Source organism: Hemiscyllium ocellatum, chromosome 1, assembly GCF_020745735.1.
Source record: "Hemiscyllium ocellatum isolate sHemOce1 chromosome 1, sHemOce1.pat.X.cur, whole genome shotgun sequence".
Taxonomy (NCBI): domain Eukaryota; kingdom Metazoa; phylum Chordata; class Chondrichthyes; order Orectolobiformes; family Hemiscylliidae; genus Hemiscyllium; species Hemiscyllium ocellatum.
In genome coordinates, this window is record NC_083401.1 from 925,926 (window position 1) to 951,604 (window position 25,679).

At 46.1% G+C, this 25,679-nt stretch overlaps 1 protein-coding gene across 1 annotated transcript in view; it reads right to left on the reverse strand.

Annotated features, from left to right (window-relative positions):
- The window catches only part of fbxo41 (F-box protein 41), a 320,938-nt gene extending 296,336 nt beyond the window's left edge, over window positions 1–24,602 (reverse strand). The window contains exons 1-3 of the mRNA XM_060827707.1: window positions 24,349–24,602; window positions 23,809–24,294; window positions 13,458–13,665 (exon numbers count right to left, since the gene is read on the reverse strand). Of these exons, the coding sequence (XP_060683690.1) occupies window positions 13,458–13,665; window positions 23,809–24,294; window positions 24,349–24,524 (870 nt within the window). The 5' untranslated portion in view covers window positions 24,525–24,602. The remainder of the gene's footprint in view (window positions 1–13,457; window positions 13,666–23,808; window positions 24,295–24,348) is intronic.
- Window positions 24,603–25,679: the final 1,077 nt, after the last annotated feature.

A 25,679-nucleotide genomic window follows, 5' to 3' on the forward strand; every position in this document is an offset into this window, starting at 1 on the left:
GCATTTTGGAAGGTCGAACTTGAATGCTGAATATCGGATTAAAGACAGAATTCTTGGCAGTGTGGAGGAACAGAGGGATCTGGGTGTGCAAGTACATAGATCCCTCAAAGTTGCCACCAAAGTGGATAGGGTTGTTAAGAAAGCATATGGTGTTTTGGCTTTCATTAACAGGAGGATTGAGTTTAAGAGTCGAGAGGTTTTGCTGCAGCTCTACAAGTCCCTAGTGAGACCACACTTGGAATATTGTGTCCAGTTCTGGTCGCCCTACTATAGGAAAGATACAGAGGCTTTGGAGAGGGTGCAAAGAAGGTTTAGCAGGATGCTGCCAGGACTGGAGGGCTTGCCTAATGAAGAGAGGTTGGCTAAGCTCGGACTTTTCTGTATGAAATAGTTGCCCCTTAGGTCTCTTTTATATCTTTCCCCTCTCACCCTAAACCTATGCCCTCTAGTTCTGGAATTTCCAATCGCAGGGAAAATAATCCTATCCATGCCCCTCATAATTTTGTAAACCTCTATAAGGTCACCCCTCAGCCTCCGACGCTCCAGGGAAAACAGCCCCGGCCTGTTCAGCCTCTCCCTGTCGCTCAAATCCTCCAACCCTGGCAACATCCTTGTAAATCTTTTCTGAACTCTTTCAAGTTTCACAATATCTTTCTGATAGGAAGGAGACCAGAATTACACGCAAAATTCCAACAGTGGCCTCACCAATGTTCTGTACAGCTGCAACATGACCTCCCAACTCCTGTACTCAATACTCTGACCAATAAAGGAGAGCATACCAAACACCTTCTTCACTATCCTATCTACCTGCGACTCCACTTTCAAGGAGCTATGAACCTGCACTCCAAGGTCTCTTTGTTCAGCAACACTCCCTAGGACCTTACCATTAAGTGTATATGTCCTGCTAAGATTTGCTTTCCCAAAATGCAGCATCTGAATTAAACTCCATCTGCCACTTCTCAGCCCATTGGCCCATCTGGTGAAGATCCTGTTGTAATCTGAGGTAACCCTCTTTGCTGCCAAATACACCTCCAATTTTGGTGTCATCTGCAAACTTACTAACTGTACCTCTTACGCTCACATCCAAATCATTTATGAAAATGACAAAAAGTAGAGGACCCAGCACCGATCCCTGTGGCACTCCAATGGTCACAAGCCTCCAGTCTGAAAAACAACCCTCCACCACCACCCTCTGTCTTCTGCCTTTGAGCCAGTTCTGTATCCAAATGACTAGTTCTCCCTGTATTCCATCAGATCTAACCTTGCTCATCAGTCTCCCATGGAGAACCTTGTCAAACGCCTTACTGAAGTCCATATAGATCACATCTACTGCTCTGTCCTCATCAATCTTCTTTGTTACTTCTTCAAAAAACTTAATCAAGTTTATGAGACATGATTTCCCATGCACAAAGCCATGTTGACTATCCCGAATCAATCCTTGCCTTTCCAAATACATGTACATCCTGTCCCTCAGGATTCCCTCCAACAACTTGCCCATAGCCAGAGATTTTTCCCCAGGGCAGGATTGACTGGTGCGAGAAATCACAGTTTGAAGATATTAGGAGGAAGGTATAAAGGAGACATCGGAGGTAGGTTCTTTATGCAGAGAGTTGTGAATGCATGGAATGCGTTGCCAGTGGTGGTGGTGGGAGCAGAGTCATTGGGGACATTTAAGCAACTGCTGGACATGCACATGGATAGCAGTGAATTGAGGGGGGCGTAGGTTAAGTTACTATATTTCACATTAGGATTAAATCTCGGCACAACATTGTGGGCCAAAGGGCCTGGTCTGTGCTGTACTTTTCATTACGAGTATCATGATTTTCCCAAGGGTGCGCCATTTTCCTACTGGACCTCATCCTCAATTTCTCCTTCGAATCGTCTAATTTCCTCCAAACGAAAGGGATAGCCATGGACCCCAGCTATGCCTGTCTCTTTGTCGGCTACGTAGAACAGTCCATCTTCCGGAGTTACATCGGCTCCTTTTCCTCCGCTACATTAATGACTGCATTGGCGCCACCTCGTGCTCCCGCAAGGAGGTCGAACAGTTCATCAACTTCACCAACACGTTTCCCCTGACCTCAAATTCACCTGGACCATCTCTGACACCTCCCTCCCCTTTCTGGACCTCTCCATCTCTATCAACGATGACCGAATCAACACTAATTTGTTTTGCAAACATAGACTCCCACAACTACCTGGATTACACTTCCTCCCACCCTACCTCCTGAAAAAATGCTATCCCGTATTCCCAATTCCTCCGCCTCTGCCGCATCTGCTCCCAAGAGAACCACTTCCACCACAGAACACACCAGATGGCCACCTTCTTTAAAGACCAAGATTTCCCATCCCAGGATGAGTACAGTAGTGATCTCGGGTTTGCTATCAGTGCCAAGAGTGAGGTGAGGAACAGTCAGTGATTGCAGCTTAACATGTGGCTGTGAGGCTGGTGCAGGAGGGAGGGCTTCAGATACCTAGACCATTGGGATATATTCTGAGGAAAGTGGGACCTGTACATGAAGGACGGGTTGCACCTGAAATGGAGGGCACAAATGTCCTGGGTGGGAGATTTGCTTGTGTGGTTCGGGAGGGTTCAAACTAGTTTGGTAGGAGGATGGGAACCAGAGCCGCATGTCGAGAGATGGGTAGCTGCAGATGGCGCAGTGACAGGATGGCAAGAGGCCCCTGGTATTTGAGGTTACAGGAGGCAAGAGGTCCCGAATTTGAGGTTACAGGGGACAAGAGGCTCCTGATATTTGAAGTTACAGGAAGCAAGAGGTTCCTGGTATTTAATTATAGATTATTATTAGAGTCATAGAGTCATAGAGATGTCCAGCACGGAAACAGACCCTTCAGTCCAACCCATCCATGCCGACCAGATATCCCAACCCAATCTAGTCCCACCTACCAGCACCCGGCCCATATCCCTCCAAACCCTTCCTATTCATATACCCATACAAATGCCTCTTAAATATTGGAATTGTACCAGCCTCCACCACATCCTCTGGCAGCTCATTCCATACACGTACCACCCTCTGTGTGAACATGTTGCCCCTTAGGTCCCTTTCATATCCTTCCCCTCTCACCCTAAACCTATGCCCTCTAGTTCTGGACTCCCCCCACCCCAGGGAAAAGACTTTGTCTACTTACCCTATCCATGCTCCTCAGGATTTTATAAAGCTCTATAAGGTCAGCCTCAGCCTCTGACGCTCCAGGGAAAACTGTCCCAGCCTATTCAACCTCTCCCTGTAGCTCAAATCCTCCAACCCTGGCAACATCCTTGTAATCTTTTCTGAATCCTTGATATAATAAATTTATTTTCAAAACAAAAGAAAGAAATATCACGATATTTTATAATGAAAGTTATTTTATAACAAAAAGGTATGTGAAATTGATTAGCATCTGTGGAAGTTTGATCAGGGAGTAATATTTTTATGTGAAAATTATGTGAAAAATTTCCTGAAAGGTCTGAGTCTAAACAAAACATTGGGTGATGAAGAATATCATTAGGCGTCCCTAAATCTGCTCAATTGGTTAAATCAACTCAGCAATTGATTTAGCAACATAACATGGGAGCGGGAACGAAAGAGTTAATTGGACTATGGTGACAGTTTTGTGAGGAGAGGCACAAAGAATCAGTTTTGCGCTCATGGCAGGATACTGCCACCAAATTGGGGATTAAATTAACTGCAAATAGTGCTATGGAATCTGTTGAGGTTCTTAAAAGTGAAGTGCTCGAGCAAAATAAATACAGAAAGAAAAGGAGGAGTCACAGTGACTGGTAAACAAACAGAACTGTGCCATTTGATGGGTGGTCTTAGTTTTAATGAGGAAGACAATGATAACTCAGATTTAGATGAGTGGTGCTTTTTTTTATATTATTATATAATTTTTTTGCAGCTTCTATTTCAGACTCTTCCTTATAGGCTGATCGGTCTTTGGAATGTATAGCTGTTTCACTTAATTCCCAATAACGTTACTGCTGTAGTCCAGGAACAACATTGACAAGATAATAATCTCGCTGCTGTATCTGCTGTATTGTTGTTTGTTGTACCTGTTGTATCTGTTCAGCTTGGCTTGTCTTGCTTTATAGCTTGTTTGTTTGTTTTGGTGATTGTTCTTTGTTTATGGAATATGGAGGGTGGCTGTTGTTCTTTCTTGATGTATTATTTCACGACCTATAGCATTGTAATTGAGCAATGACTGGTCAGGGCTACTTAAGAAAACTAATTTTGGACTTAAATTAAGGGACTAAAACCAGATAGTTATAGTGGATTTCAAAGTTGGGAACTTTATGCATTTTACATTTTAAATAGTAAATACTGAATAAATGAATTTCCAATTTATATATAAATATATATTTATAAACTATATAAGAAATAAGATGTTGCATGTTCCTCAGATATATTGTAAAAGAATGACCATTGATATATTACCACAGAGGAGACCTGCTCTTAAAACAAGACAATGCGAACGAAGCTCTGTTGATCCTCCAATGTCCACAAAAAAATTGAAAACTTATTTATTTTCCATAATCTTCTTCAGATGTATCCACATTCAGTAATGCATAAAGTATGCTTGGTACCACTCCACTCAGTGCTCTCGCCAAAATTCAAGCTGAATTCTATCCGTATCATTAGGTGTCCCTAACGATGAAAAAGGACTACAGTCTGACTTAAGCAGGCACAGCTGTCACCCAGCATTCCAACCTTTGGAAAATAGGGACAGCCAAACATAGAGGAATAGGGTGGTATATCAATCATTATTTCTTTTGTAGCATCACTGCCCCATTTTATAGAGTTGGCAAGCTCCATAATGTCACAGCAACGTGATATAATGACTAGGACAGGTGAATGAGACAAATCACTTATTTAGTTATTCTCTTGCAATTTTTGATTAGCTAAAAATTCAAATCCTAAAATTAGCTTTCAGATTATGACAAGTAAGATTCCAAAATGTATAGTTAGGAACAGGCTTTAAAGTTAGACAAGCATAAATTAGTAAATTGGTTAAATGAGGTTAAAATGAAAATAGAGCAAGGAGATCAACTACAGAAGGGAAGAGAACGATGCAATAAGAAGGATAAAGCAGCAGACTAAAATGTTTTAGTCACTTGTTGGGTTTCCACCCTGAATTAAAGATAATGATTATTTTATTTATTATTATATATATTTATTTTTAACTATATTATTATTATTTATATTATTAATATTTATACTAAATGAATTATATTAGCCTGAATCAATATTAATTGGCAGGATTCCTTCACACATTCTCAGTGACCTGTCATATTGATTAATGGCTAATTTAAAACATGACTGCATTAAAGAATTAATTGTTAATTAAAGAATGGAAAGCTACATTACTGGCCAGTTGAAGAAATTTTGCATATGATTGGGGAATAGGGATAGATATGGTAGATGAAATTCCCAAAAGCTGGGGAGGTGACTGTGAATGGTTCTGTATATATGTATACAAAAAAATAGAAATGACATGAGAAAACAATGTAAGGCCACTAAGGTTGAGGAACATATAAACAAGGTTAAAGCAACAATACTGTGAAATAAAAAAACTTAGATTCTACTCGGAATCCCGAGCCTATGTCTGGCATACCGACCCTTTTTGAGAATTGGGCTTTCGTTCCTGTATACCTGCTGAGCCCTGTGGCTATATGGTTGGCATTGCTGCCTCACGGTGCTAGGGTCCCGGGTTTAATGCCAGCCTTGGATGGCTGTCTGTGTGGAATTTGCACATTCTCCCCGTGTCTGTGTGGGTTTCCTCTAGGTGCTCCGGTTTCCTCCTACAGTCCAAAGATGTGCAGGTCCGCTGAATTGGCCATGCTAAATTGCCGTTGTGTTAGGTGTATTAGAGGGAAATGGGTCTAGGTGGCTTATCCTTTGTAGGATTGGTGTGGACTTGTTGGGCCTGCTTCCACACTGTAGGGAACTGAATCATCTCCTGATTGTCCCCAGCCTTAATTTAAAGCATCCACTTGTTGAAACTTTTCCTTCTTTTGAAAATGAAGCATCCAGTCTTCATCGTTGATATCATGAGGATGAGTGACCTGCGCCATCCTAAACCGGGTGCCATCCCAGGGACTACAGTAATGTTAATGAAGCATGCCCCTGACTGCAAGACCAAACCGACCAAATTTGTTCAGTATGTCCAAGTGTGATACGGATGTAAATGCAGTAAAATTCTAGGGCAGCCTGAATACCAATAGCTTGTGTTATAAGTCTGAAAGATGCACCTATCTGGCTGATGGAAGTGACAAACAATTGAACAATAATCAAGAAGCTTTATTACCTTTATTTAACCCTATGCTTTTGCAATGTTTTCTGGCTGGATTCACTGACATGATCCAGACCAACAGTACAAACCAATCCAGGAATTTCCAGTCGCAAATTTCCAGTGGTGAGCGGTGGTTTTCTATTGGGATGGCCAGAACCAGACTGAACCATGATGCAAGTTACAGGGAAAGTAGATTATATTCCGCATCCTCGCGATCCCAAATGCCATATGCCAACCCTGATAGGGTTGATTGGAACCAGGATACCCACTGGGTACAGAACCTACCTCATCTACATACCCGACAACCACTGATGGACAACGTTTTCCTGATGGGACCCTGAAAATGGGGAGTGGCAGGCCCCAACATTTTACCTTTGTGACTGGCAACAAGACATCAAAAAGAAACCCAGGGGAAAATGCCTGGCCCTTGCTTTAACTGTTGAAATGTGGCCAATGGGGAGTAATGTGTGTTTAATGTTACCTCAGTGCTGACATTGGGAATCCTATCAAAAGGAAAATCTACTAGTATAAACTGACTCTTCATTGTCTTTTTAATATGATTCACAATTTTGGAGCCTTGTGGGAACATTGAAGATTTTTAACTCCAAAGGGGAGGCAGCATTATAGTAATGATATTTTGTCCAATCAATCTGACATTTATCAAGATATCTGGCTCATGCTGATGAAAATGACACTGTCTATAAAGTGATGGGCAAGTAGATGCAGCTGCCAAGGAGTTAGCCTTACACCCCAAACCTCTGATCCCATAGGGTCCCCAGCAAAACCCGGTTAGACACAGTATAAAGGACGGGTATGCCAGACCTAGGTAAGGTGCAAAATCACAGGGGAATGATACTGATGGTCAGTGCCAATTCACAATGTAGAGGCTGGTTTCTCTATTGCTTACTGACTGTAATCATAAAGGTTTAGTGTTTGGATTGTTTTTAATATTGTTTTGAAATTTGGAAGTAATTTGCAAATTTCCAGTTCTGAAATAATTACAGGCACTTTATATTACAATATACTACTGACTGAATTATCAAGTGATTTGATTTCATACATGGACGCTCAGCCTAAATATTTTTGCTTTGTGTAAGAATACACACTGGTTGATTCGATTTATTTTTGGATTGGGTCGTTAGATCTAAGAAGGGGTGTCTAGTTGAGCTATTATCTTCACTTAGATATTTAATACTGAACAGTGTTGGTTTATAATTTTAGGACTGTACCAATATCTATATTCTAGGGTTACCTCAATATTAGAAAGATTTCAGTGTGGTTTGAAAGCTTTGTGTAATGTTACCATAATTTGGGGAGCGCATTGCCCTCCAGCCAATATTTATTTCTCACAATCATCATCAGATTTCTACATTTAATTCTAGTTACTGCTAACCAAAGCCATTTAATTGGGCACAATGTTAATGTTTCTTTTAAAAAAAGAGAATACTATATATATATATATATATATATATATATATTGCAGAACTAATCTAAAATTTAGATAATATAGATTTTCTTTAGTAGCAAAACTTCAAAGAGCATTACATTCCAGCAAAGCTGGATTAATAAAAATAGATGTGCAAACTTCGCCCATGCCCAGGCTTTTCTATATAAAATAAGGAAATAACGGAAAGGAAGGGAATGCTCGTGCATAATTCAAAATGAACGGACTTTTTGCCAGTATGGGCAATATATTTGGCCGCCGCCGACCGTGACGTCACTTCCGCCCCCACCGAACTCGGAGCCCCCGCGATCACCGCCCCAACAACTGCCCCGGTGACCACCGCACACACAACCGCTTCCACGATCGCCGACGGACCCGCGACCCACGCGGCCACCGGGAATGACCACCACTCCTCCGTCGCCGCAACCATTTCCGCCCCCACTGACATCACTAACCTGCAGGAGCACAAATCCTCAGGTTTCCCCGCCCCCACGCCGTCTTTCGTCATTACGCGTAACCCCGCCCCCAGCCCCAGCTCCAGTCCCACACCAGGTCCTAGCTCCCAGCCTTGCCGGATTTTCACCATCCCTCCAGACCTCCCCCTCTCTGAGGATGAAAGATCAGTCCTCAGCAGGGGCCTCACCTTCATTCCCCTACGCCCTCGGATTAATGAGTTCAACACACGGCGAGATATTGAACAATTCTTCCGCCGCCTTCGCCTCCGTGCCTACTTTCACAACCAAGACTCCCGCCCACCCTCTGACGACCCCTTCTCCCGCCTCCAACACACCCCATCCACCTGGACACCCCGTGCAGGCCTCCTACCCGCCCTCGACCTCTTTATACCAACTGCCGCCGTGACATTAACCAACTCAACCTGTTCACCCCTCTCACCCACTCCAACCTCTCACCCTCAGAACGTGCAGCCCTCCACTCCCTCCGCTCCAACCCCAACCTCACCATCAAACCCGCAGACAAGGGAGGCGCGGTGGTAGTTTGGCGCACTGACCTGTACACCGCTGAAGCCAAACGCCAGCTCGCGGACGCCTCCTCTTATCGCCTCCTTGACCACGACCCCACCTCCCACCACCAAACCATCATCTCCCAGACCATCCAGGACCTCATCACCTCAGGGGATCTCCCATCCACCGCCTCCAACCTCATAGTCCCACAACCCCGCACCGCTCGTTTCTACCTCCTGCCCAAAATCCACAAACCTGCCTGCCCCGGCCGACCCATTGTCTCAGCCTGCTCCTGCCCCACCGAACTCATCTCCCAATACCTCGACACGGTCCTGTCCCCTTTAGTCCAAGAACTCCCCACCTACGTTCGGGACACCACCCACGCCCTCCACCTCCTCCAGGATTTTCGCTTCCCCGGTCCCCAACGCCTTATTTTCACTATGGACATCCAGTCCCTGTACACCTCCATCCCCCACCACGAAGGACTCAAAGCCCTCCGCTTCTTCCTTTCCCGCCGCACCAACCAGTACCCTTTCACTGACACCCTCCTTCGACTGACTGAACTGGTCCTCACCCTGAATAACTTCTCTTTCCAATCCTCCCACTTCCTCCAAACTGAAGGAGTTGCCATGGGCACCCGCATGGGCCCCAGCTATGCCTGCCTCTTCGTAGGATATGTGGAACAGTCCATCTTCCGCAACTACACTGGCACCACCCCCCACCTTTTCCTCCGCTACATCGATGACTGTATCGGCGCTGCCTCGTGCTCCCACGAGGAGGTTGAACAGTTCATCAACTTTACTAACACCTTCCATCCCGACCTCAAATTCACCTGGACTGTCTCAGACTCCTCCCTCCCCTTCCTAGACCTCTCCATTTCTATCTCGGGCGACCGACTCAACACAGACATCTATTATAAACCGACTGACTCCCACAGCTACCTGGACTACACCTCCTCCCACCCTGCCCCCTGTAAAAACGCCATCCCATATTCCCAATTCCTTCGTCTCCGCCGCATCTGCTCCCAGGAGGACCAATTCCAACACCGCACAGCCCAGATGGCCTCCTTCTTCAAGGACCGCAGATTCCCCCCAGACGTGATCAACGATGCCCTCCACCGCATCTCCTCCACTTCCCGCTCCTCCGCCCTTGAGCCCCGCTCCTCCAACCGCCACCTAGACAGAACCCCACTGGTTCTCACCTACCACCCCACCAACCTCCGCATACAACGTATCATCCGCCGCCATTTCCGCCACCTCCAAACGGACCCCACCACCAGGGATATATTTCCCTCCCCTCCCCTATCAGCGTTCCGCAAGGACCACTCCCTTCGTGACTCCCTCGTCAGATCCACACCCCCCACCAACCCAACCTCCACCCCCGGCACCTTCCCCTGCAATCGCAGGAAATGTAAAACTTGCGCCCACACCTCCACACTCACTTCCCTCCAAGGCCCCAAGGGATCCTTCCATATCCGCCACAAGTTCACCTGTACCTCCACACACATCATCTATTGCATCCGCTGCACCCGATGTGGCCTCCTCTATATTGGTGAGACAGGCCACTTACTTGCGGAACGCTTCAGAGAACACCTCCGGGCCGCCCGAACCAACCAACCCAATCACCCCGTGGCTCAACACTTTAACTCTCCCTCCCACTCCACCGAGGACATGCAGGTCCTTGGACTCCTCCACCGGCAGAACACAACAACACGACGGCTGGAGGAGGAGCGCCTCATCTTCCGCCTGGGAACCCTCCAACCACAAGGTATGAATTCAGATTTCTCCAGTTTCCTCATTTCCCCTCCCCCCACCTTGTCTCAGTTGGTTCCCTCAACTCAGCACCGCCCTCCTAACCTGCAATCCTCTTCCTGACCTCTCCGCCCCCACCCCACTCCGGCCTATCACCCTCACCTTGACCTCCTTCCACCTATCCCACCTCCATCGCCCCTCCCCCTAGTCCCTCCTCCCTACCTTTTATCTCAGCCTGCTTGGCTCTCTCTCTTATTCCTGATGAAGGGCTTATGCTCGAAACGTCGAATTCTCTATTCCTGAGATGCTGCCTGGCCTGCTGTGCTTTGACCAGCAACACATTTGCAGCTGCTCGGATAAGAGGCATGGTTGATGTGAAGTCAGAGTCGAAGAGTATGGTGCTGGAAAAGCACAGCCAGTCAGGCAGCAAGAGAGTCGACATTCTGAGCATCAGGAATGAGGGGGTTGCCCAAGGAGCCTGAGAGATAAATGGGAGGGGGCTGGAGCTGGGGGAAGGTAGCTGAGAATGCAGTAGGGAGCTGAAGGTGGGGGTGAAGGTGATAGGTAGGAGAGGAGGGCGGAAAAGAGAGGTGGACAGTTCAAGAGGTCGGTATGAGTTGGAAAGTTGGATCTGGGATAAAATGGGGAAAGGGAAATGAGGAAACTGGTGAAATCCACATTGATAACTTCCGTTACCCATAAACTGACCCTACCACTAGGGATACATTCCTCTCCCCATCCCTATCTGTGTTCCGCAAAGACTATTCCCTTTGTGACTCCCTTGTTAAGTCCATGCTCCCCAACCAACTCACACCCCACTCCTGGCACCTTCCCCTCCCACCGCAAGAAATGCAAAACCTACGGCCACAACTCCCCCCTCATCTCAATCCATGGCCCAAAAGGATCATTCCACATCCAACAGAGATTTACTTGTACACCCACACACAACATCTACTGTGTCTGTTGCTCTCAACATGTTCTCCTCGACAATGGGGAGACAGGACACTAATTCACGGATTAGTTCAGAGAATATCTCTGGGACACACACACTAAGCAACTCTACCACCCTGTGGCCAACAACTTTAATTCATCCTCCCAGTCCACAAGGACATGCAAGTCCTGGGCCTCCTCCACCGCCAAACTCTACCACCTAATGCCTGGAGGAAGAATGCCTCACCTTCCACCTTAGGACCGTCCAACCAAACGGGATCAATGTGGATTTCACCAGTTTCCTCATCTCCCCACCCCCACCTTATCCCAGATCCAACCTTCCAAGTCAGCACAACCCTCTTGACCTGTCCTACCTATCCACCTTCTTCCCCACCTATCCTCTCCATCCTCCGCTCCTATCAACTTCAACCCCACCTTCAATCTATCACACTCCCATCTACCCTCCCCCCCCCAGCCCCACAACCCTCCCATTTATCTCTCAGCTCCTATGAGCCACCCCAGCATTCCTGATGAAGAGCTTATGCTCGAAATGTCGACACTGTTGCTCCTCAGATGCTGCCTGACTGGCTGCACTTTCTGCACCAAACACTTGTCCGATGTGAGGTCAGGTTCAGTGACGTTTGAAGATGCAAAGGTCCTGAAAAAGCACATGGACCATATGAAAGCTGCAAACGGTGCAGGAGCAAACTGTGCCCATCCTCGACAGCCCTTGTGACTTTTCCAGAACCTATTGGTTCTCCCTCTCCACCAAGTGTTGTTGATGCCTTGGAATCAGAGATGTGTACAGCGGATGTTGCTGCCTCGACACCCTTGCTGCCTGAACAGGACAATGCATTTCTTCTGAGGTGCTCTGGGCCCAAGAGGCGACCGTCTATACAAGCCATGCTGCCCATAACAAAGGCAGAGCTGGAGGAATCTGGCCTTGAGGTGCTACAAGAAAGAAAAACCAGTTCGGACTCAGAGGGATGGGTGTAGTGAGCATAACAAAGTTAGCCAGGTGGACTTCATAGAATATGAGTTCCCTGACTGGGGCTGTTAATTGGTCGAATCAAGGAGCTCTGGCTGACAGATAAAAAAGTGTCAGATATCTTGTTCATTCCAAGAGCTGGCTCTGAGGGAGCTGGATCAGTGTCAAAGACTGTAAATGTGTAAATAGAGGGTGACTTGATGATGGGATACCGGCCTCTGTGGAGTCATTTTCAACTTACCTTCAGTCACTCGAATAGCTAATACAACTACTGTTTGTGTCCTATTATTGGGCCAGTTTCTGATCCATCTCATTACATTTCCTTAAATTCCATGTGCTTTAACCTTCTCAATCAGTCTTCCTGTGAGACCTTGTCAAAAGCTTTGCTAAAATCCATATAAACTACATCAACCAAACATCCCCCCATCCACACACCTGATCACATATTTGAAAAATTCTAACAAATTTGTTAGGCACAACCCTCCTCTGACAAAGTCATGCTGACTGTTCCTACTTTACCATGCTTTCCAATTGGATATTAACTCTTTCCTTCAGAATTTTCTCTGATAATTTCACTACTACTGAACTAGTCTGCAATTTCCCGGTTCATCTCCACCACCGTTCTTGGAAAGTAACCATTCTCCAGTCCTCTGGCATTTCCCACATGAAATTAAAGATTTGTGTCACAGCTTGCAATTTCCTGCCTTTCCTCCCATAGCAGCCTGTGATGCAATTAATCCGAGCCAGAGAATTTGTTCAACAGAGCCCAACAGAGCCTTCAATACCTTTCCATTTCCTATGTTAAAATGTAAACGTTTCTCACAGTCCCCTTTCCTGAATTCAGTTTTCCATTTCCCAGAATGGAGACCAAAGAGAAGGATTCACTTAACACCTTTTTAATATGCTGTGGCTTTACACACAGATTGTCACTTTGGTGCCGAATGGATCCTACTCTTTCCCTGCTTAACATCTTGCCTTTAATGGTTTATAAGGCACAAAATCCACAAATGAACAATCAAAAAACATTACATGTTTCCATTTATCAGTTGAATGTCAGGCAGCATTGCCAATTGCTAATAGCGTACAAGTACCTGTTCTCTGCTAGTTCTTGCCCCAGGGTTGCTGCTCCTTCCCAGACTGCCATTAGGTGTCGTACCACAACTACTGATCACCATTAGCTGCTTTTCAGCCCTGTCTGCTCTGTCCAGAAGTTCCTCTATAAATTGCTGCAGGCGAACTTTTGCATTTGCTTCACGTGCTGCTGTTTCTTGTAAGAACTGATCAATCTGTGACACTTCCCTGCAAAAGTCAATAGGGAAAAGAAATATATTGAATCACAAAACCAAGCAAACGATTCCAATTATTAGCAAGTTCTATTGATGAGCATGCAAACACGTCAATGATAACTCTATATTCTTCTCTTCTAACTGAACTTTAAATATATTCAATGGTGAATTGACAGCTGATAGTTAGATATTAGGTCATCGTCATAGTATGAAAATGTGTTGCTGGAAAAGCGCAGCAGGTCAGGCAGCATCCAAGGAACAGGAAATTCGACGTTTCGGGCATAAGCCCTTCATCAGGATAGGCTTCTTCCTGATGAAGGGCTTATGTTTGAAACGTCGAATTTCCTGTTCCTTGGATGCTGCCTGACCTGCTGCACTTTTCCAGCAACACATTTTCAGCTCTGATCTCCAGTATCGGCAGACCTCACTTTCTCCATTGTCATAGTACCACTAACTCATTCGAGAAAGATAATAATACAACATTTAAAAGGCATCTGGATGGATACATGAATACAGGTAGTTCTCCGATAATGCAATGTCGCATTCTTGTGCAACATGGCATTATTGAAAAATCGCAATTTACAAATAGTGCTTAAAATGTTGGCAATGTAATTGCGTGACAGCCAACACATTTTAAAGGTTCATGTTTTGAAAACTGTATCCCAATTCGTCAATCGTACTACAGCGAATTCGCATTAACAAAATGCGTGTTGTAGCAGAATGGCCTGGAGGAAGGGTTTAGAGGGATAGGGGCCAAATGCTGGGAAATGGGACTTGATCATTTTAGGATACCTGGTCAGCACAGACGAGTTGGGCCTAAGGATCGGTTTCCATGCTGAATAATTCTATGACTGTATGACTGTTGGTGGTTTCACATGAGGGTTATCACACCACGTGAGGGGAAGGGAGAGATTGAGGAGGGATCTCAGGGTAACCTCAACCAGTGTGGGAGTTGAATCAGTGCTGTTGGTGTCACTGTTTTGCAAACCAGCATGATGCCAACAGCGTGGATTGAAATCCTGCACCAGCTGAGATTATCACGAATATCTCCTTACTCTCTTCCCTTGCCTGAGGCATCATTTGTCAAAACGTGTGGTGCTGAAAAATCACAGCCAGTCAGACGGCATCCGAGGAGCAAGAGAGTCAACATTTCAAGGATAAGCTCTTCATCTGGGTGTTCTGGGTGTTCTTGTACACCAGTCAATGAAGGTAAGCATGCAGGTACAGCAGGTAGTGAAGAAGGCTAATAGCATGCTGGCCTTCATAACAAGAGGGATTGAGTATAGAAGCAAAGAGGTTCTTCTACAGCTGTACAGGGCCCTGGTGAGACCACACCTGGAGTACTGTGTGCAGTTCTGGTCTCCAAATTTGAGGAAAGACATTCTGGCTATTGAGGGAGTGCAGCATAGGTTCACAAGGTCAATTCCTGGAATGACGGGATTACCTTACATTGAAAGACTGGAGCGACTGGGCTTGTATACCCTTGAGTTTAGAAGACTGAGAGGGAATATGATTGAGACATATAAGATCATGAAAGGATTGGACACTCTGGCAGTAGGAAACATGTTTCCGCTGATGGGTGAGTGCCGAATCAGAGGACACAACTTAAAAATACGGGGTAGACCATTTAGGACAGAGATGAGGAGAACCTTCTTCACTCAGAGAGTGGTGGCTGTGTGGAATGCTCTGCCCCAGAGGGCAGTGGAGGCCCAGTCTCTGGATTCATTTAAGAAAGAGTTGGATAGAGCTCTCAAGGATAGTGGAATCAAGGGTTATGGAGATAAGGCAGGAAGCGGATACTGATTAGGAATGATCAGCCATGATCATACTGAATGGCGATGCAGGCTCGAAGGGCTGAATGGCTTACCCCTGCACCTATTGTCTAATAGTTGTTCAGCTAAAGTTTGAGACAAATTTCTTAAAGAAACTATACATCTTGAAAAATCTCCTGACTTCTCATTTAATTTGAGGAACTCATAGAAACATAGAATCCCTACAGCTTGGAAGCAGGTCATTTGGCCCATCGAATCCAAGCCAACTCTCCGAACAGTATCACACCCAGACTCCAACCTCCCCAACTTGTGCCTGTAACCCTGCATTTCCTATGGCTAATCCACCTAGTCTGCACATCCCTAGATACTTAGCATGCGGTACCGATTCATACCTCGATTTCTGGTTGCTCTCCCTCTTCCTTAAGAATCCTATAGACTCGATCCATAGAAAACATAGAAAAATACAGCGCAGTACAGGCCCTTTGGCCCTCGATGTTGCGCCGATCCGAGACATCCCTGCCTTTGGCATCTGGAGTCTTGCTGGTGACCACAGAACCTCCTGTCTGTCCCTCTCATGATTGAATCTCCTGTCACTAGGGCAATTTAGCATGGTCAATTCACCTAACCGGAACATCTTTGGATTGTGGGAGGAATTTGGAGCATCTGGAGGAAACCCACACAGGCACAGATAGAGTGTGCAAAGTCCACACAGATAGTTGCCCAAGGATAGAATCCAGGTTCCTGGCGTAAGACAGCAGCGCCAACCACTGAGCCACCCTTTCCTTTTGTACTATGTTTATTTCAAATATTGATGATGTTGTTTCCAAATTAGTCAGTCCCAAAATCCAAGCTAATCATTAACCATCTAGGATGGTGTGGTGTTATATGAACCTTCCTTTCATTTCATTTAAGAACTACTTAGATGAGTACTCGAAATGCCATTGCAGAAAAGGCTGGGGGCTAATGCTGGAAAATGTGATAAGAATCAATAAATGTTTAGTGGCCAACATGGATGTGCTAGACCAGACGGCCTTTCTCCTCCTTTAAAACCTCTATGCCTCTAACACCATCGCGGGTCTATTTACAAACACATGGGCTGCAGTGGTTCAAGAGTTAACTCTATACTACCTTTTCAAAAGGATGTAGGGGTGGGCAATAGATGCTAGTCTAGCCAGTCATACCCACATCTTAGAAGCATTTCGGATACTGTTGGGGGGGGCATAACCTAAGAAGGCAAAGCCACAGCAGCCACATTTCTGGCACTGAGCCTAGCTCGATAACTGAGAAGGGAAGGGGGAAGAATAGGAGAGCAGTAGTGACAGAAGATTCAATCATGAGAGGGACAGACAGGAGATTCTGTGGTCGCCAGCAAAACACCTTGATGTCACGAGGAATTAAGGGCCACGGGGAGAATGCTGGTAAGTGGAGTTGAAATGCCCATCAACCATGATTGAATGGCGGAGTGGACTCGATGGGCCAAATAGCCTTACTTCCACTCCTATGTCTTATGGTCTTATGCCAAAGTCAGGGATGTCTCAGATTGAGTCTACAGGATTCTTAAGGAAGAGGGAGAGCAGCCAGAAGTCGAGGTACGCATCAGTACCAATGACCTAAATAAGGAAATGGAAGAGGACCTGAAAAGAGAACAAGCAGAGTAGTAATCTCAGGATTGCTACAGGTGCCAGATGCTAGTGAGGTTCAGAACAGGGAGCGAGTGCAGATGAACACATTGCTGCAGGGCTGCTGTGGGAGGGAGGGTTTCAGATATGAGGATCACTGGGCTAGGTCTAGGGGAGGTGGGACCTGTACAAGGAGGACAGGAGGGGCAGCAATACCCTGGGTGGGAGGCTTGCGAGAACTCTTTGGGAGGGTTAAACTAGATTGGCAGGAGGATGGGAACCTGAACTACAGATCAAATGATGGAGTAGGTAGTGAACAACCAGATACAGCAATGCAGAGAGTCTGTGAGGAGGGACAGGCACTCGATAGGGCAAAGGTGCAGTCAGTGTGATGGGGTGAAGTCTGTCTATTTTAATACAATAAGTATCAGGAATAAGGGTGATGAACTCAGAGCATGGATCAGTGCTTGGAACTATGATGTTGTGGCCATTACGAAAACTTGAATATGACAGGAGCAGGAATAGTTGTTGGAAGTTCCAGGGTTTAGATGTCTCAAAAGGAATGGGGGTGGGGAGGTAAAAGAGGTGGGGGAGTGGCATTGCTCATCAGGGATAGTATCGCAGCTGCAGAGAGGGAGATCGTTGAGGAGGATTTGTCTACTGAGTCAGTGTGGGTGGAAGTCAGAAATCGGAAAAGAGCAGTCACTTTATTATGAGCTTTCTACAAGCACCCCAACAGCAACAAAGACATGGAGGAGCAGATTGGGAGACAGATTTTGGAAAGGTGCAGAAGTAACACGGCTGTTGTCATGGGTGACTTTAACTTCCCTAATATAATTGGAACTTACTTAGTTCAAATAGTTTGGATGAGCAATTTTTGTCAGGCGTGTCCAGGAAGTGTTCCTGACGCCATATAGATAGGACGACTAGAGGGGAGGCCATATTGAATTTGGTGTTTGGCAATGAACCAGGCCAGGTGTCAGATCTCTCGTTGGGAGAGCATTTCGGTGATAATTATCATAACTCCCTGACCTTTACTATACTCATTGAGAGGGATAGGAGTAGATGGCGTGGGAAAGTACTTATTTCGGAGAGGGGGAATTATAATGATATGAGGCAGGAACTGTTCAGCATAAATTGGGAACAGATGTTCTCAGGGAAATGCATGGCAGAAATGTGGAGGTTGTTTAGGGAGCACTTGCTGATCGTGCTGGATAGGTTTGACCCACTGAGACAAATGGGAGGGTAAAAGAACCTCGGATGATGAGGGATACGGAACATCTGGTCAAAAGAAAGAAGGAAGCTTACTTAAGGTTGAGGGGGAAACAGACTGATATGCCAGAACAGGTTGATGTTAGGAAGGAGGGCCTGCTGAGAAATTTAAAAAACATAAGGATAGATACACACCCTGGGCCAGACGGGATATACCCTAGGTTTCTGCAGGAAGCCAGGATAGATACACACCCTGGGCCAGGCGGGATATACCCTAGGTTTCTGCAGGAAGCCAGGATAGATACACACCCTGGGCCAGACGGGATATACCCTAGGTTTCTGCAGGAAGCCAGGATAGATACACACCCTGGGCCAGGCGGGATATACCCTAGGTTTCTGCAGGAAGCCAGGATAGATACACACCCTGGGCCAGGCGGGATATACCCTAGGTTTCTGCAGGAAGCCAGGATAGATACACACCCTGGGCCAGGCGGGATATACCCTAGGTTTCTGCAGGAAGCCAGGATAGATACACACCCTGGGCCAGGCGGGATATACCCTAGGTTTCTGCAGGAAGCCAGGATAGATACACACCCTGGGCCAGACGGGATATACCCTAGGTTTCTGCAGGAAGCCAGGATAGATATACACCCTGGGCCAGACGGGATATACCCTAGGTTTCTGCAGGAAGCCAGGATAGATATACACCCTGGGCCACACGGGATATACCCTAGGTTTCTGCAGGAAGCCAGGATAGATACACACCCTGGGCCAGACGGGATATACCCTAGGTTTCTGCAGGAAGCCAGGATAGATACACACCCTGGGCCAGACGGGATATACCCTAGGTTTCTGCAGGAAGCCAGGATAGATATACACCCTGGGCCAGACGGGATATATCCTAGGTTTCTGCAGGAAGCCAGGATAGATATACACCCTGGGCCAGACGGGATATACCTTAGGTTTCTGCAGGAAGCCAGGATAGATATACACCCTGGGCCAGACGGGATATACCCTAGGTTTCTGCAGGAAGCCAGGATAGATATACACCCTGGGCCACACGGGATATACCCTAGGTTTCTGCAGGAAGCCAGGATAGATATACACCCTCGGCCAGACGGGATATACCCTAGGTTTCTGCAGGAAGCCAGGATAGATATACAGCCTGGGCCAGACGGGATATACCCTAGGTTTCTGCAGGAAGCCAGGATAGATATACACCCTGGGCCAGACGGGATATACCCTAGGTTTCTGCAGGAAGCCAGGATAGATATACACCCTGGGCCAGGCGGGATATACCCTAGGTTTCTGCAGGAAGCCAGGATAGATATACAGCCTGGGCCACACGGGATATACCCTAGGTTTCTGCAGGAAGCCAGGATAGATATACACCCTGGGCCAGGCGGGATATACCCTAGGTTTCTGCAGGAAGCCAGGATAGATATACACCCTGGGCCAGGCGGGATATACCCTAGGTTTCTGCAGGAAGCCAGGATAGATATACACCCTGGGCCAGACGGGATATACCCTAGGTTTCTGCAGGAAGCCAGGATAGATATACACCCTGGGCCAGACGGGAGATACCCTAGGTTTCTGCAGGAAGCCAGGATAGATATACACCCTGGGCCAGACGGGATATACCCTAGGTTTCTGCAGGAAGCCAGGATAGATATACACCCTGGGCCAGACGGGATATACCCTAGGTTTCTGCAGGAAGCCAGGATAGATATACACCCTGGGCCAGGCGGGATATACCCTAGGTTTCTGCAGGAAGCCAGGCCCCGATAGTTAGCAATGATCTTTGCTTCCTCACTGTCCAGTGGAGTAGTACCAGATGATTGGAGGGTGGCAAACTTCACTCCCTTGTTCAACATGATTTGGAGATGTTGGTGTTGGATTAGGGTGTACAAAGTTAAAAATCACACAACACCAGGTTATAGTCCAATAGGTTTATTTGGAAGCACTAGCTTTTGGAATGCTGATGAAGGAGCAGCACTCTGAAAGCTAGTGCTTCCAATTAAACCTGTTGGACTATTCCCTTGTTCAAGACAGGGAATAGAGGTAGTCCTGGGAATTACAGACCAGTCAGTCTTATGTCAGTAGTGCGCAAAGTATTGGAGAGGATTCTGAGAGACAGGATATATGATTACATGGAAAACGATAGTTTGATTAGAGATAGTATGTGAGGGGCAGGTTATGTCTCACAAACTTGACTGAATTCTTTGAGGTGTGACAAAATACATTGAAGAAGTAGAGAAGTGGATGTAGTATATATTGATTTTAGCAAGACATCTGATAAAATTCCCCATGGTAGGCTCATTCAGGAAGCATGGGATATAGAGAAATCTGGCTGCTGGATGCAGAATTGGCTGGCCCACTGAAGACAGAGGATGGTGGTAGAGCCGGGAGCTCAGTGACAGGTGGTGTTCGCAGGGATTAGTTCTGCTCTTTTTATAAACGACTTGGATAAGGAAATGGAAGGGTGGGTTAGCAAGTTTGCAGATGACATGATGGTTGGTGGTGTTGTGGATAGTGTGGAGGGCTGTTGTAGGTCGCAACAAGACATTGAAGAGATGTAGAACTGGGTGATAAGTGGCAGGTGGAGTTCAACCTGAAAAAGTTGAAGTCATTCACTTTCGAAGGTCGAATCTGAAAGCAGAATACATGGGTTAAAGGTAAGATATTTGGCAGTATGGAGGAACAGAGGGATCTTGGTGTCCATGTTTTGGGCGGCACGGTGGCACAGTGGTTAGCACTGCTGTCTCACAGCGCCTGAGACCCGGGTTCATTTCCCGACTCAGGCGACTGACTGTGTGGAGTTTGCACGTTCTCCCCGTGTCTGCGTGGGTTTCCTCCGGGTGCTCCGGTTTCCTCCCACAGTCCAAAAATGTGCGGGTCAGGTGAATTGGCCATGCTAAATTGCCCGTAGTGTTAGGTAAGGGGTAAATGTAGGGGTATGGGTGGGTTGCGCTTCGGCGGGTCGGTGTGGACTTGTTGGGCCGAAGGGCCTGTTTCCACACTGTAGTAATCTGATCTAATGTCCACAGGTCTCTCAAAGTTGCCACTCAGGCTCGTGGGGTTGTTAAGAAGATATATGGTGTGTTGGCTTTCATTACATAAAACATAGAACAATAGTTCGCAGTACAGGCCCTTTAGCCCTCAATATTGCACTGACCTGTGAAATCGATCTGAAGCCCATCTAACCTATACATTTCCATTATCATCCATATATTTAGATTAGATTAGATTCCCTACAGTGTGGAAACAGGCCCTTTGGCCCAACCAGTCCACACCGACCCTCTGAAGAGTAACCCACCCAGACCCATTTCCCCCTGATTAATACACCTAACACTGCGGGCAATTTAGCATGTCCAATTCACCTAACCCACATATCTTTGGACTGTGAAAGGAAACTGGAGCACCCAGTGGAAACCCACATGGGGAGAATGTGCAAACTCCACTTTATGGAATTCAATGTAGCTAAGATGGAATTCAATGTAGCTAAGTGCGAAGTCGTTCACTTTGGTAGGAATAACAAGATGGTGGATTACTGGGCTAATGGTAGGCTACTTGGTAGTGTGGATGAGCAGAGGGATCTTGGTGTCCATGTACACAGATCTCTGAAAGTTGCCACCCAGGTAAATAGTGCTGTGAGGAAGGCATATGGTGTACTGGGCTTTATTGGCAGAGGAATTGAGTTCCGGAGTCCTGAGGTCATGTTGCAGTTGTATAAGACTCTGGTGAGGCCTCATCTGGAGTATTGTGTGCAGTTTTGGTCGCCATACTATAGGAAGGATGTGGAAGCTTTAGAACGAGTGCAGAGGAGGTTTACCAGGATGTTGCCTAGAATGGTAGGAAAATCTTATGAGGAAAGGCTGAGGCACTTGGGGCTGTTCTCATTGGAGAAGAGAAGGTTTAGGGGAGATCTGATAGAAGTGTATAAGATGATTAGGGGTTTAGATAGGGTAGATACTAAGAACCTTTTACCGCTAATGGAGTCAGGTGTTACTAGGGGACATAGCTTTAAATTAAGGGGTGGTAGGTATAGGACAGATGTTAGGGGTAGATTCTTCACACAGCGGGTTGTGAGTTCATGGAATGCCCTGCCCGTATCAGTGGTGAACTCTCCTTCTTTATGGTCATTTAAGCGGGCATTGGATAGGCATTTGGAAGTTATTGGGCTAGTATAGGTTAGGTAGGATTCGGTCGGCGCAACATCGAGGGCCGAAGGGCCTGTACTGCGCTGTATCCTTCTATGTTCTATGTTCTATGTTCCACACAGACAGTCACCCGAGGCTGGAATCGAACCTGGGACCTTAGCGCTGTGAGGCAGCAGTGCTAACCACTGAGCCACCATGCCACCCAATTTATCTAATGACCATTTAAATACCATTAAATTTGGTGAGTCTACTACTGTTGCAGCAGGGCATTACCTACTACTACTACTCTCTGAGTAAAGGGCCCACTTCTGACATCTGTCCTATATTTATCACCCTTCATTTTAAAGCCATGCCCCCTTGTGCTAGCCATTACCATCTGAGGAAATAGGCTCTCACTGTCCACCCTATTTAATCCGCTGATCATCTTGTACGTCTCCATTAAGTCACTTCTTAACCTTCTTCTCTCTAACGAAAACAGCCTCAAGTCCCTCAACCTTTCCTCATAAAACCTTCCCTCCATACCAGGAAACATCCCAGTAAATCTCCTCTGCACCCCTTCCAATGTTTCTACATCTTTCCTGTAATGCAGTGACCAGAACTGTACACAATACTTCAAGTGCAGCCACACCAACTTTGTACTGTTGCATCACGGCTCCGAACCCAATCCCTCTACCAATAAAAGCTAACACACTGTATGCCTTCTTAACAACCAGAGTCTCTCCTTACAGTTCAAACCTTCCAACCCTGGCAAAATCCTTTCTGAACCTTTTCAAACTTCACAACATCCTTCCTATAGCAGGAAAACCAGAATTGTGTTCCAAGAGTGGCCTAAACAGGGGGATTGAGTTTAAGAGCCGCGAGGTTTTGCTGCAGCTCTTTCAAGCCCTGGGTAGACCACACTTGGAATACTGTGTTCAGTTCTGGTCACCTCATTATAGGAAGGATGTGGACGCTTTAGAGAGGGTGCAGAGGAGATTTATCAGGATGCTGCCTGGACTGGAGGGCATGTCTTATGAAGAGAGGTTGAGGGAGTTAGGGGTTTTCTCACTGGAGTGAAGAAGGACGAGAGATGACTTGATACAGATATTCAAGACAATGAGGCATAGATAGAGTTGATAGCCAGAGGCTTTTCCCCAGAAATATCTGTCACAAGTACAGTGAGATACATTAGGGACATTTATGTGACTCTTAGATAGGCACATGGACGATAGTGCAATGAAGGGTATGGAGGTTAGTCTGATCTTAGAGTAGGACAAAAGGCCAGCACAGCATCAAGGGCTGAAGGACCTATACTGTGCTGTATTGTTCTATGTTCTTTTTAAAATAACAAAAAAACTATTAACCAATTTTTGCGATTCTTTCTAACATCCTGGACCACAACACATGTACTTACTGTTGTTTCCTGGCAAGTTCTTGGTCCTTCTGCACCAGATCTTGTTTCAATGTAGCCAGCATCTCGACACTCACATCGACCTGGCGTGATAACTCAGAGGCCTTTTCTTCAAGGTCCTGCTTTTCTTGACTCAACTTCACACTTTCCTGTTTGGCTTTCTCCAACTCAGAACTCTTTTTCTCAAGTTCTGTCTGAAGTTTGTCTACTCGAGCTGTGATTTTCTGCTCCACTTCCTCTGACAGCTTCTCTAGACGTTCATTTAAGTCAAGTTTCTCAAGCGCTTGAATCTTTAATCGAGCCAGGCCTTCCTCATAAACAGCATCCACTGCTGCTGCAGCTAGAGCAGCCGGAGGAGCAGCAGATGTCACTGCCTTCCTCATGAGTATATCGTTAACTGGAACCTCAACCTCAGGGAAGTAACAGGTGGAACCAAGTGGTAAATCCTCCCCACACTGTAAGTCATACAAATATCTTTGTTCTTTACCCCTGAATGAGGTGCTTTCAAATATTTCTTTACAGGACGTAGGTATCAGAATGGACTTGTCAACTCCTGAAGACACAACACTGGCATCACAAACACTGTTAGACTTAGAAAGCACGTAAAGTGTCTCGTATGTGTGATTATATTCCAGATGGGCTCGCAATGAAGACAGACTTCGAAAACGCTTGTGTTCACCACATCGTGGACAGCGGTAGGGTAGGTCCAAAGAGGCCATTCCTCAAAAAACCACACATGTACATTGAATGTACTGTGCATGAACAGGATGGTTTCTCATACTGATCAATTCTGCTTAAGTATCTTCAAAGATAGAATACCAAATGACAATGCAGACTGAAATTTATGTGATGTCATGGTGCAGACATTATAACTTCAATTCAATTTGCCAGGTCTTTCAGATTAACACATCTGAGTGTTATTTTATTGACGCTCAAAAGGCATTCAAATTTGTACCTGCTGGGAGAAAGAGAACATCTTACATAAATACTTAAGCAGCATCTTGAATTAACTTTGAAGTCTCAGGTACTCAACATATAAAATTCATCCCAATCACAGCTTGCATCATCCATAACTGCAGTTTAAATCAGCTAGCAGATACTAGGTCATCGGGGCTCAAACCATACTCAATTTAAATCAAAGGAATTACAATCAAATGTAGATGGAGCTGGTTAGAGCGGGCTGGGCAAATAGCTTGAGACAAAAAAATACTGCTGATGCTGGAATCCAAAGTAGACAAGCAGGAGGCTGGAAGATCACAGCAAGCCAGGCAGATCCAGGAGGTGGAGAAGTCAACATTTCACTACACTTTAAACATTGTCTTCTCCACCTGCTGGATCTGCCTGGCTTGCTGTGATCTTCCAGCCTGCTCCTGGGCAAATAGTTTAGCAGGAATGACAGTAAGCAAGCAGTGGTAGACATTTAAAGAGGTAATAGACAATAGATGCAGGAGTAGGCCATTCTGCCCTTCGAGCCTGCACCACCATTCAATGAGATCATGGCTGATCATCCTTAATCAGTATCGTGTTTCTGCCTTATCTCCATAACCTTGATTCCACTATCATCGAGAGCTCTATCCAACTCTTTCTTAAACTAATCCAGAGACTGGGCCTCCACTGCCCTCTGGGGCAGAGCATTCCACACAGCCACCACTCTCTGGGTGAAGAAGGTTCTCCTCATCTCTGTCCTAAATGGTCTACCCCGTTTTTTTAAGCTATGTCCTCTGGTTCGGGACTCACATAGCAGCGGAAACATGTTTCCTACTGCCAGAGTGTCCAATCCTTTAATAATCTTATATGTCTCAATCAGATCCCCTCTCAGTCTTCTAAACTCAAGGGTATACAAGCCCAGTCGCTCCAGTCTTTCAATGTAAGGT